Source organism: Leptodactylus fuscus, chromosome 2, assembly GCF_031893055.1.
Source record: "Leptodactylus fuscus isolate aLepFus1 chromosome 2, aLepFus1.hap2, whole genome shotgun sequence".
Lineage (NCBI taxonomy): Eukaryota > Metazoa > Chordata > Amphibia > Anura > Leptodactylidae > Leptodactylus > Leptodactylus fuscus.
Window position 1 is genome coordinate 247,247,065 of NC_134266.1, and position 13,068 is coordinate 247,260,132.

A 13,068-nucleotide genomic window follows, 5' to 3' on the forward strand; every position below is an offset into this window, starting at 1 on the left:
TGAATTATATGATCTTCATAGTGAACAAACTCACCTAGTTCACATTCTTGGCAAAGGTCATGTAATCATGAACTAAGGCAAGTGGGAGGAGTAGATGGAAGAAGTGCAGGATACAGCACAGCAGCTCTGGCAGGTTCACTCCACTCGCTGGCACACTGCTACTTGTATATTGGTTTCTAATGCGGAAAGAGCAAAGTGGAAAATCATATGTGTGAGTGAAAGCGAGTCAGTGTAGCTTCATACAACTCAACATTTTTTGTGATATAATCGCTATCTGGTTACTTCAGAGTTTAGTCTATTCTCTGCTGAGTATGCTAGGTCCCGCTGTACTACTTTTCAGCAGTGTATACATAAAACCTGGCAAAAACCTGGACCAAACCATAAATGTTCATCCCAAGTGGGTATGGTTTAAGGATCAGCATAAATACCCTTCCACAACAGCATACCTCACTGAATATAGAACTGACCAACCCATGACAAAAAACATGCAAGAGAAAAAGTACCCACACAGTGATTAGAAAAATATAAAAAATGTTTCATTAAAGGGGTTGTCCCGTCACAAGGATCCTATCTATACTGCTGGTTAATGTGAATGTAAGACTTTTCCTAAATACAATGCTTCAGCAAAACTGCTTAGTTTGTCCACTATATTACTTTATTCATTTTTTTGTGGCCACAGCCCTGACCTAGATGCTCCTGAGTCAAGTGATGTGTCTGCCTGCTCTCAGTGGGAGGGAGGAGGGGCTAAGTGCACGGGAGCGAGCCTGGTGGGAGGGGGGGGTAGTTTACCCTTTGGGGGAAGGGGCCGCCAATACAGGGTTAGACGCGGCACAGGTGAAGCCAGCAACATCGCTATGCTTCTGCTCTGCATGAAGCCAGCAGCGGCAGAAGCGATGCTGTTATTCCGCTCTGCTCCAGGGTCACATATGCAAAGCCAAGCGGCGAGATGCCGCCGGCCCTGCGTGCACGCTCATACACCAGTCTAACCTTCACAATGCAGACCTGGCACCCTGTCGGGTCTGTATTCGCATTGTTTGAAAAATCATGTGATGCGTTTCTAATTTGGGTAATTAACAGCACCTGTTACTTACCCGAGGCACCTAACAGGTGGTGGCAATAACTAAATCACACTTGCAGCCAGTTGAAATGGATTAAAGTTGACTCAACCTCTGTCCTGTGTCCTTGTGTGTACCACGTTGAGCATAGAGAAAAGAAAGAAGACCAAAGAACTGTCTGAGGACTTGAGAAGCAAAATTGTGAGGAAGCATGAGCAATCTCAAGGCTACAAGTCCATCTCCAAAGACCTGAATGTTCCTGTGTCTACCGTGCGCAGTGTCATCAAGAAGTGTAAAGCCCATGGCACTGTGGCTAACCTACACAGATGTGGACGGAAAAGAAAAATTGACAAGAGATTTCAATGCAAGATTGTGCGGATGGTGGATAAAGAACCTCGACTAACATCCAAACAAGTTCAAGCTGCCCTGCAGTCCGAGGGTACAACAGTGTCACCCCGTACTATCCGTCGGCGTCTGAATGAAAAGGGACTGTATGGTAGGAGACCCAGGAAGACCCTCACTTCTTACCCAGAGACATAAAAAAGCCAGGCTGGAGTTTGCCAAAACTTACCTGAGAAAGCCAAAAACGTTTTGGAAGAATCATGGTATTTGTCAGATGAGACAAAAGTAGAGCTTTTTGGGAAAAGGCATCAACATGGAGTGTGTAGATCACGAATGAGTGACACATCAGGTGAGAAGGCCCGTCTACAGAAACTAGGTAGTGTTGCGTGAAAAAAGAGAAGCTTCTCCACTCTACCCTTTCCCTTCCTTTCCCTTATTTCCCTCTCCCCCCCTTCACCTTTTTTTCCTCGAGGATTTACTTGTTTTTGAAACTATCTTGATTAATAATTGAAAGAAAAAATAATAAAATATCTCTGGGTTTGAGGTGAGGCGATAAGCCTTCCCTCTATGCAGTGCCGCTTACGATACTTTACTGTCTCTGTATTCTGTAATCTGCATCCAGTTATAAATAAAGAATTGATTAAAAAAAGGATTCAAAAGGTTCTTGCATGTCTTAGCTAGACATAATTATTTTGTCTTTGTTCCCTCTTACTATGTGAGATATGGAGCTGAATTTTCTTTCAATGGGATTTAAATATTAAAAAACGATAAAAACAAGCTGACATCTGCAAATGCAATAAAAGAAATAAAATCAAGTCCCTTCCCTGAGTTCATCAGTTGCCTTGTTGCTGCAGGGTCTAGTAAAATACTGTCTGCTCTTGTAACTATTTCTGTAAACAATGTAGCACCGGTTTTTATGTTGTGTCTTAAACGTTTTGTCCACTGTAGAAAACATATTTTCATATACCCAATTAGTAGTTAAAGGGATTCTACCATTAAAACTTTTTCTTTTTGTGGATAAGACGTTGGAATAGTCTTTAGAAAGGCTATTCGTCTCTTACCTTTAGACGTGGTCTCCGCCGCGCCATTCCTCAGAAATGCCGGTTTTTACCAGTATGCAAATGAGTTCTCTCGCAGCGATGGGGGCGAGCCCCAGTGCTCAAACAGCGATGAGGGCGTCCCCACCGCTGCCAGAGAAGTGTCTCCGAGCGCCGCCTCCTTCTTCTTCCGCCGCAGTCTCGTAACTTCTAGCAGAGCAGACTGCGCAGGCGCACAGGTCACGGGAAAATGGCCGCTTGCACAGTATTGTTAGCGGCCATTTTCCTGTGCGCCTGCGCAGTCTGCTCTGCTCTTCTAGGTTACGAGCCTGTCCCGGAAGAAGACATTGAAGATGACGCGGCGGACGAAGAAGGAGGCGGCGCTTGGAGACACTTCTCTGGCAGCGGTGGGGACGCCCTCATCGCTGTTTGAGCGCTGGGGCCCGCCCCTATCGCTGCCAGAGAACTCATTTGCATACCGGTAAAAACTGGTATTTCTGAGGAACGGCGCGGCGGAGACCACGTCTAAAGGTAAGAAACGAATAGCCTTTCTAAAGGCTATTCCAACGTCTTATACACACAAAAAAAAGTTTTAATGGTAGAATCCCTTTAATAGAAGGGGGCCTTCTGTTCAGGACCCTTCTCTCTTGGCCACAGTGCAAAGCAATTACAAGGACCTCCTGTTCCTCTTGAGGACTTGTTTGGTATTGTATTATACAGACTAAACTAACAATGGTGCCACACTAAATTTAGTGGTGGAGGAATTTAGTGGTGCACTGTGCTGTAGCAAAATCAGGGTATACCCTAGAAGAAAGTAACACTAGTATTCAGGTTTCCGTTCTTCGTGTCTTTATCCCAGGTTACGTGTCTCCATCCTTCTGGCTCCTATACTTTTATATACGGATCTGGCTGAAAAAACAGTCATCAAGGACCAAAACGTCACCTCATGGATCAGATGACTATATATTTATGGCGGATGATCGTTTACTAAATGTTTTCTAATGTAAACCTAATAAACTACACTTACAACGAAATGACTTCTAGTGTTTGCCATGATTTTGCTATTCATTGTAATGTATAGACTACTTAAGGGGAGCAATATGATTGGCTATCACAGATGTTTGATTCGGGAGAAATTTTCTATTTTTTCTATGTCTATTTTCAGACTATTGACCATCTATAAGGCTATTCACATGTCCACTTCATGTGTCGATTTTTGACGGACTGTGAAATTGGTCTATCAAAAAAAAAAAAAGACGTGTTTTGTCCCACTTCCCTCATAGTCTAAGGTGGATCCATGAAAACCGTACCTGCAGGAGCTTCTTCAGGGCATTGTCCATACTCTAGAATGTTACCCAAAGCCATGTTTATGACTAATTGACCAATATTCCCGGGTCACTGTCGTTGTCCTAATTGAATTGAGCTAAGAGCTAGTGACGAGGTATTGATACCAGACGCAAAATGTTGGTATTAACTTCTCTCTTCGCAGTGAAGAGAGAATAAATAATAACCATAAAGATTGTTGGTCAGAAATGGACCATTTTTTCATGCCTGTTTTTTTTTTTTTCCATATTCATGTTTTATGATTTTAGTAGACCACGTGTAAAGCTTCATTTGCCGTGCAGGCCATGTGGATACTTACACAGCAGATACTGGGTGTAGCGAAGAGAGGGCAACGGGGGCATGTGCCGCGGCCTCTGAATGCCAGCAGGGACGCAGACAAGTCACTTTTCCATGGTTAGCGTGTATATGTATATATACAGGGCTAGGGCAGCAAACTTTATCCTTCGACCCGGGTGCCAAAAAGTCTCCATCTCCGTAGCCAGGGATACTTTGTGATTTCCATACTATGACCAGAGCCTTTTAGGAAATTGTCTCCTGAGGAGAAGAGCTTTGCTGATAGTTTCTATTATATATTTTTTTTCCCTCGGCACCAATCGGTTTGGGTCAGGTTTATTATATTTTGAGAAAAAATTTTTTTTGGATATATATATATATATATATATATATATATATATATATATATATATATATATTTTGTATTAAGATATAACTTATCCAAGGTAGACAGCCCCATATAATAACTATAGGATGGCTTGAAATTACAAACTTTTTAGAGGTAATAATTAAAATGCAGCAAATATATATATATATATATATATATATATATATATATATATATATATATATATATATATAATATATATTATTATTATTTTATTTTTTTTTTTTTATTTTTTTTTTTTTTTAACCTGTACCTGCTATTCCTCAAGTACAAGAGATAACAACCATCTTTATTACCCTGATTGAATAGGAGAAATGGAGGACACGAAACTAAGATTAGTTTTAATAGAGAAATCAACGTATAATTTAAGAGCGCATCTTAATGGAGGAAACCATTTTTTATTTTTTTTATTATTATTTTTTTTCCATTTGCTACTCTTATGCCTTGGAAGGCTGAATTTTCAAACAGGTTTTTTTTTTTGGTCCATAATAGAAATGGTTGGGAGAAATTAAATAGCCATGAGCAGCACGATAGGTCAGAGCGACCTTACATAAACACCTTGAAATGAGATGTGTTATCAGGTAAGCTAATGTTCTCTTTATGGATTGCAGAGCCTGGACTTGGATCTCAAACCTCTTATAGACCTTATTACTGCACGCTATGTCCTGCCATTTGTAATAATACAATTTTTATTTGCAGAGGAAAAGTTTTTATGAAGTGTTCTCGGCTCAGCATTAAACTTTGCTATGACTACGGTATACTCGATGGCAGTTTTATGTATCATTTACTTCTGTCAATGGGGCATATGAGAGCCATGTTAACCTCCCGTAGGATAGGTCAGGTACATTACATGCTTGATGTATTTACTAAACTGGACAAATGCATTCTGGGTACATCAGGCATTGCAGGCAGTATAAAACAGAGGTCGCCATCACTTTAGAAGGATACAGTCTCAGAATACAAATGCAATGTACTGTTCTCACAAGATACATTAGGTTCTGCACCGCTCAGCCTTTCTGGCATCCTCCAGGCACAGAAAGCTGTGGCAGTGGACAGTCGTTTCTTTTGAAGTAGTAGAAGCAGGGCTTCTTCCCAGAACCATTGCTATACAGTGGACGGAGCTACAGCTATACAGTGGACAGAGCTGCCAATCCACTCCTATTACATGAATAGGAGCAGTCCACATACATTCTAGGTCCATGGATATAACTTCCGGCATCTAGATGCAGCTGGAACAGCTAATCTGTGGTTAGTGGACCCTGTACAGATCAGCTATTCAGGGTTGCTTCAGATAACTCTAGTATACAGTGTATGGAGCCTGACACAAATAGCTCAGGCTTCTATCTAGTGGCTCGGTGCCATTACTGCAGATCAAGGGGTGAGCGTCAGTAGTGGTGGTGACCACTATACAAGGCAAAGAGCTTCCAGCTACCCGCACTATATATTAAAGAGGACCTTTCATGGTCCGGGGCACAGGCAGTTCTATATACTGCTGGAAAGCCAACAGTGCACTGAATTCAGCACACTTTCAGCTTTCCCGATCTGTGCCCCGAGTAAAGAGCTATTGGTCCCGGTACCGGAGCTCTTTACAGTCAGAAGGGCGTTCCTGACAGTCTGTCAGGAACGTCCTTCTGCACAACAGCACCTATAGTGCTGTACAGTGTGAGCGGGGAGGAACACCCCCTTCCTCTGCTCACAGCGCTCGTCCATAAATGAGTATTATCAGGAGGGGAGGGGGCGTTCCTCCCCGCTCACACTGTACAGCGCTATAGGCGCTGCTGTGGAGAAGGACGTTCCTGTAAAGAGCTACGGTACCGGGACCGATAGCTCTTTACCCGGGGCACAGATTGGGAAAGCTGAATTCAGCACACTGTCGGCTTTCCAGCAGTATATAGAACTGCATGTGCCCCAAACCATAAAAGGTCCTCTTTAAAGGGATTTGAAGCAACACCAAGAAGCTGATCTGTCTGGAAGGTGGGAGGGCATCTGTCGACTTCCCCCAAATCAGATAAATGTAGGCCATAAAAAAGAAAAATCCTGGACAACACCATTAACAGGACATGTAATAGCCCTCACTGTTTGTCCGTCTGCAGCCTTTATTTCTTGACCCTGACACAAACTTGCAGGAACCACAGGGGTTCGCCTTCTGCTGATATGACTGGCTAGAGGGGGACATAACAATCAATAGAAAGGGGAAGCTCCCGCTCAATCAGTTGTCCTACAGTCTCTCCCAGGTCTGTGAGGAGAAGAAAGGGGACATGGCTGAGCTCCTGGGATATACAGATCATATTCCTTAGTTTTAGTTGTGATGTGAGACAAAATAGAAACCGTGCGTAAAAACAAAAAGAGGACACCGAGCGGCCCATAGTGTAATTGTGTAAGAAACCGTGCTGAACGAAAAGAGAGAGGCTCTCACCTTGTGGGGTTGTGAACATGGTCACAACTCCTCACTACACATGGGGACCAAATTGGTCAGAGGGTCCCTATTCCTGGATGGGGTCAAGCTGTAGAGTTCCAGACACCTCTCGGATTTAGACAGGATAAAGAAAAGGACCGGCATACAGATTCGTTCGTGAGTCTGGTTTGAAGGAACTGCACTCCCACCATGAAAGTTGAGTTAACGGCTTTATTAACAGAAAAACCTGAACATGACACGTTTTGAGCATTACAAATCGACACATTTGACCCAGCGGCGGCGAACTATTACACCTGAGGAAGGGTGATTTGTAATGTCCGAAACGCGTTGTGTTCAAGTTTTTCTGTTAATAAAGCCGTTAACTCAACTTTCATGGTGGGAGCGCAGTTCCTTCAAACCAGACTCACGAGCAAAATTGAAACCATGGAAGGGGGAGGATGAAGGGTGGAAGTTCTGGGATTTATTTTCGATGATATTTTTTCGCTTCTTATTTTTAATGTTCTTTTAAGCAGGGTAGACTTGACTTTTTCCCATCTTTCAGGTTAAATGAGTATTTCATCTACTTGTGTCATTAAATTTATTTCCCTCTATAAAGCTTAAGTAGTTTTTTAATTACACCTATTCTTTGTTGCAAATATCCTTTTATCACCTATTGCAAAAAAAAAAAAAAAAAGCGGTATTATCAGCACTTCTTTTCTCTTCTTTTCTTTCTTTTCTTTTCGTTTGTTTTGCACAATGCTCCAGTCTCTATTCACAATGACAGCTTTATATATTTATTCTATTATCCTACCAAAATTCTAGCTGACATGCAGCTTTCTGCTCCATTCATTTTGATCTCTAGAGCAATAGCCGTACATGTTCACCTCCAATCCATTCATATAGCCTACCCAAGGGCCCACATTCTCCTATTCACTGGGGTCCTGTGGATAAGGGAATACATACTTAAAGGGCCTTCATCAGCAAATTTATGCTGTATGAGCCCCACAAATTATACTTATCGTGCACGCTGGGCAGTGATGGATGGTCCGATGTCATCTTCTGGCACGCCTTCCTCTTCTTTCTTCTTCTTTTGGCAACTCCCTCCGGTCCTGGGTCTCCCCCAGCTTCATCGTCCTCTTCTTCCAGCGGGATTGGTACAAATCCGGCGCGTGCGCAGTAGCGCTCCCTCCAGAGCGCTACTGCGCACACTCCGGTGCCATTTTTCCCAATGGTAGTTCACGAGCATGCGCAGTACGCTCGCAAAGTTCTAATGGGAACTCCCCTTAGAGCTTTGCTCAGGCCCCCTAATGTCCCGGGCCATATGGCAGCTACTACCCTGGTAGTTACACCCCTGGATAGATAGATAGATAGATAGATAGATAGATAGATAGATAGATAGATAGATAGATATGGATAGATAGAGATAGATAGATAGATAGATATGGATAGATAGATAGATATGGATAGATAGATAGATAGATAGATAGATAGATAGATAGATAGATAGATAGATAGGAAAACCCATTTAATGGCTGGTGCTATTGCTTTTAGTGGTGTTCAGTTTTGTATTATGTTTTTTTTTTTTTTTTTTTTGCTTTATTGTCTTATGTTTTTCATTATTTTGTATTTTAATATAGCGATTTATCCGATTCATGTGTTGAATTTGACTTGCATAAGGATGGAATGGGAACTACTTCACAGAAGCGTTTTTCTTTATTTGTCCTTTGACTCACAATTTTAATTGCGTTTTATTGTGTTATATGACATTTATGTGATGATTTGCCTTTTGTAACTTCTACTTTTATGTGACGTTACATACTTTACCATTTAGCGTTATTACTTTGGAAGTCAGAAAGACATTGGAAGTGGAAACTTGTTCATCCGAAGACTTGTCCTCCCTTAGCTGTATCCTATAAGTGGCTGCTTCTTAGTTACATGAAGACCTCTCTCATAGATCAAGGCTGTCAATGGGGACTAGAGTGTTCATTTCACAAACTGTTCAGCCAAGATGTGCAAACGTGTTGAAATCTATAGCGGTTTTGCTCATAACAGGGACCGTGGACATCTGATATTTTCTCATGTGGTGTCCATGTTGCCAGTTGGATTGTTTTATTGCATTAGAGTGTCTGGTTTAATATATGTGACATTTGCAACGTGGTTTACATTAATGCTTTTGTAGGATCATCATCAATTTATTTTTGTTCCTTTGCCCATATCCAAAGGCAGCATTGAAATTGTTTAGGTGTTGAAGATGACATTTACAACTGCCAGCGAAGCCGGAGAGTGATGGGAAATATCAGGGGACCATGCCTCAGTTAGCAATTCCGGATGGAATATCATTTATAGTTCTGTTGCTTACATTGTGTATTGATCATAGTTGTGTCTTTTAGGCTTAGATGTGTATTTTTTTTAATTGTGTATCTCTCTGTCAAGTGGAGAAGGGTTGTTATGTTCCATAATGTTGTGATACAAAAATGATAAAGAAATGAATGGCTTTGGGCCATTTGACTCAAGTTATGCATCGGTAATAGTCTATGGCGAGTAGAGGAGTGAGCAAAGTGGAAGAGAGAGGCAGAAACAGAGGCTCAGCCTACAGCTACATGGATATGCACTATCTCAACCAAAGATCCTTATTCACATGAGTACAGGTCAGTACTTCTCTGTGTATGTCCTGCACAGTCCTGGGGCTGTGAGAGAAGCAGAAGTTGGGGCTTACAATACACATACACACACACCAATATGTGTATTTAAGGGTCAATTCACACAGAGTAAACACGCACTCTTTTTGGCAAAATACACTTGTAAAAATAAGACTCCCATTGACTTCAATGACATTTTTTTTTGCAGTCAAAATACACGTCAAAATACACGTGTAAAATGACATTGAAGTCAATGGGAGTTTTATTTTTACACGTGTATTTTTTACATTTGTATTTTGCCAAAATGAGCATGCGTTTACTTTGTGTGAATGGACCCTTAATGTGTAATAAATATACACACAATATATACACATATAATGTAATGTATATACACTATGTGCGTGTGTGTATATACACACACATTCACATCCAAGTGAAAAAATAAGTGTGTGTATTGTGAGCGAGTGAAGGGTGTGGTTTGGGAAGACAGATATATTCCAGCCAGGCACCTAAAGAGTGTTTGGTAAAGACCCACACCAGGGAGGTCAGCTGAGTAATCAAGGCCTGATAATAGTCTGTGTGTGAGGACTAGCAGGGTGGCACCACACTGACAGAGCTGACCTATTCAGACTGAACATACAAAGCAGGTACTGTACCACCCGTTGTTGTTGCCAATGTGGGAGTCTGGTAGCCAGGCTTCTGTATAGACAGGGAAAAGTTTGTTTGTGTTTAGTTTAGTTCTCAGCCGAGAAGGGTTTTGTTTGGTTTATTCTGTGCCTTTGCAAAGGGAACTAATGCACTGCAAGTGATTAAAGCCTGAACTTGTGTGCAACCCAGTGTCTGTGTCCCTGTTTCCTGCACTGCTACCGAGCATCTACCTGAGCGATTCCCCACAGTATATGTATATGTGTATATATATATATATATATATATATATATATATATATATATATATATATAATGTGTGTGTGTTTAAAAAAAAAATAATGCATGTGCAACCTTTTTCTTAAGCTTCTATCGAAGCCCAATTAACCATTATGACCATTTTGCCAATCAGCAATGTCAATGGCCACGTTCTTAGTATAAAATGTAACATTTATTTTAGTAATAGCCCAGCAAATTGTCCGTCTAATTAGGAAGAAATCCAATATTACAAGAAGTGAGGCTTTTTTCCAGTTAATATAGCCTTGTTCTAGTCTGTTAAGATCAAAGTGACCGTGAAGTAAAACTCCCGGCACCACTCATAATGTGTTTTTGCACAGGAAGGTAATCGAGCAATGGCTTGGCCCATTTAAGAGGCAGCTATCATAACCTGCAAAAAAAAGTAAAAAGTACAATAAATGCACTTGACATGAAGCTGTAGTTCAACTATGCACAGTTTAAGCCCATGTTAAAAATGTCGGTATCATATGTGCATTATCGAGATCGCCAGGTTTCTTCTGGGTGACCTATTGATACAAGAATATCGAAGGATACTCAAAGGAGATCAAATATATATAATAAGTACAAGTTCCATATTATATAACCTGTTACGACTTATTTTGACTCCATATTTCTTGTAGAGAATATTGTTAATATTACTCAATCATTTTCAGATATTTCTTCCTAATGAAATATTACTAAAGTTATGGTGCTGTAAGGAATACGCCTTGGCATTGAGGGATTGGTTACTAATCTTCGTCCTAAAAGCTTAATAAATAAGTAATGAAATTGGATCATAAATGTAGTGTCTTCTCTCCTGTGCACGATGGCTACTGACAAGTGAACCAGTTATCACGATAAGAATATTCTAAGGCAGTAAAGCTTCAGCGTAAAAAGATTGTCCAGTTTCAGAAAAATTCTGAGAGACAATTGCTGTCCTGCTACCTCTTGTGTCACCCCCTCTACCTCATAGATTGTAAGCTCTTGCGAGCAGGGCCCTCAGTCCTATTGTGTGCATTTATTTATTCCTCTGTAATGTGTCAGTTTGTCTGTACTTTAACCCTATGATTGTAAAGTGCTACAGAATATGTTGGCGCTATATAAATAAAATGTATTAATATTTGTATAATAAAAAGTTGGACAGTTTTCCAATATACTTTCTGTATCAAGTCCATATGGTTTTCTAGATCTCTGCTTGCTCTCATTCATTCTGCTTCCTTATAGTATATACAAATCAGTCCTTGGTCATGTGATGGACACACAGGTGTAACTGTGACGAGCCGTGCACCTGTGTGTCCATAGTCATGTGATGGACACACAGGTGTAACTGTGACAAGCCATGCACCTGTGTGTCCATAGTCATGTGATGGGCACTCAGTATGACTGTGACGAGCCGTGCACCCTTGTGTCCATGGTCATGTGATGGGCACACAGATATGACTCTGACGAGCCGTGCACCTGTGTGTTTATGCCCATAGGAACATGCTAAGCCATGAAGATGAGAGAGAAGACGTCTTTATGTAGAATAATTGTATTATTTGAGACGTCATTCCTGCTATTGTAGGTGTAGGTTGTTGTAGGTGTAAAATACAGGGTTGATAGAATTGCTAGTCAGCCTGCTACACTTTGCCATCTAGACTTCTTCAGTGCTGCACTTTGTAATATTTTTTTGGCTTTTCTGGATTGATTTTATGTAATTTATGTATTTTTATGTTTTCTCTATAGAAGCCTCCCATAGTGCTGCTTCTTCATGAGGTTGCTGATAACGAGGGTGCATGGACTGTTCTTCCTGTTATACCATAGTAAGTGTCACATGTCACTGACTACTTATGTGTATATTGTATGTTTCTCTTGTTATGCTGTATTTGCGGCCAAACAATCTTAAGGTTAAGGCCCCACATGACATCCTGCAACAAAAAAGGGCTGTGGGATAATCGTGGCAGCAAGGCATCGTGGTTCTTCCCGCAGCGCTTTTGACAGAAAGTTCGTAGGTTTCTTCTGCAGCCTTTCTGCTTCGATTATACCTATAGGGAAACCAATGTGACTGTTTAGGAAATCGCTGCACGTTCGCAGTGTCAATTTTAACTTTGCTGTGACTGTAAAACGCTGCTGTGTTTTTTTTGCGGCGTTTATGCCACATGGTCTCCGGCCTAAGGGGTTTTGTTTTTGATGGTCTATATAAGATCACTGGTATCATATCAGCGGGGTCCACAACATAGGACCACCACCAATCAGCTACTGTTTGTAAAGCAGATAGATCTGTTGTCGTGTAGTGGCCGTGATGGGTTACGACCATTCTTATACAAGTGAACCAGTGCTGAGCTGCAGTAACGCCGCACACCACTACACAGGGAATGGACCTATGCGCTCCCATCTCTGTTCTCCATATACTGGCTGGTGACAACATCTTATCAGCAAGGGTCGACCTAAGGTTAGAATTATCATTTACCTAGGAAAACTTTAAAAGGATTGTCCACGAATTTCAGGACTTGGGGAAAACAAACCTATGTCACCAGTACCATTCCTGAAATCGATGAGGTCAATCACGTGCGACACAGGACTTCCACCAGTAACGAATCTCCGCGTGCTGGATGGGGCAGCAGTCGTTTGTGTCCGGTTTTAAAAAAAAAATTTCGCTGCAGAGAGCATAAAACGCTCACCGGCGCTTACGGCC

General features: G+C 41.4%; 1 protein-coding gene across 1 annotated transcript in view; it reads left to right on the forward strand.

The window, feature by feature from the left end:
- Positions 1 to 13,068, forward strand: part of B3GLCT (beta 3-glucosyltransferase) — a 334,604-nt gene that overhangs the window by 209,445 nt on the left and 112,091 nt on the right. Inside the window, exon 5 of the mRNA XM_075265985.1 lies at positions 12,120 to 12,196. Within this exon, the coding sequence (XP_075122086.1) occupies positions 12,120 to 12,196 (77 nt within the window). The remainder of the gene's footprint in view (positions 1 to 12,119; positions 12,197 to 13,068) is intronic.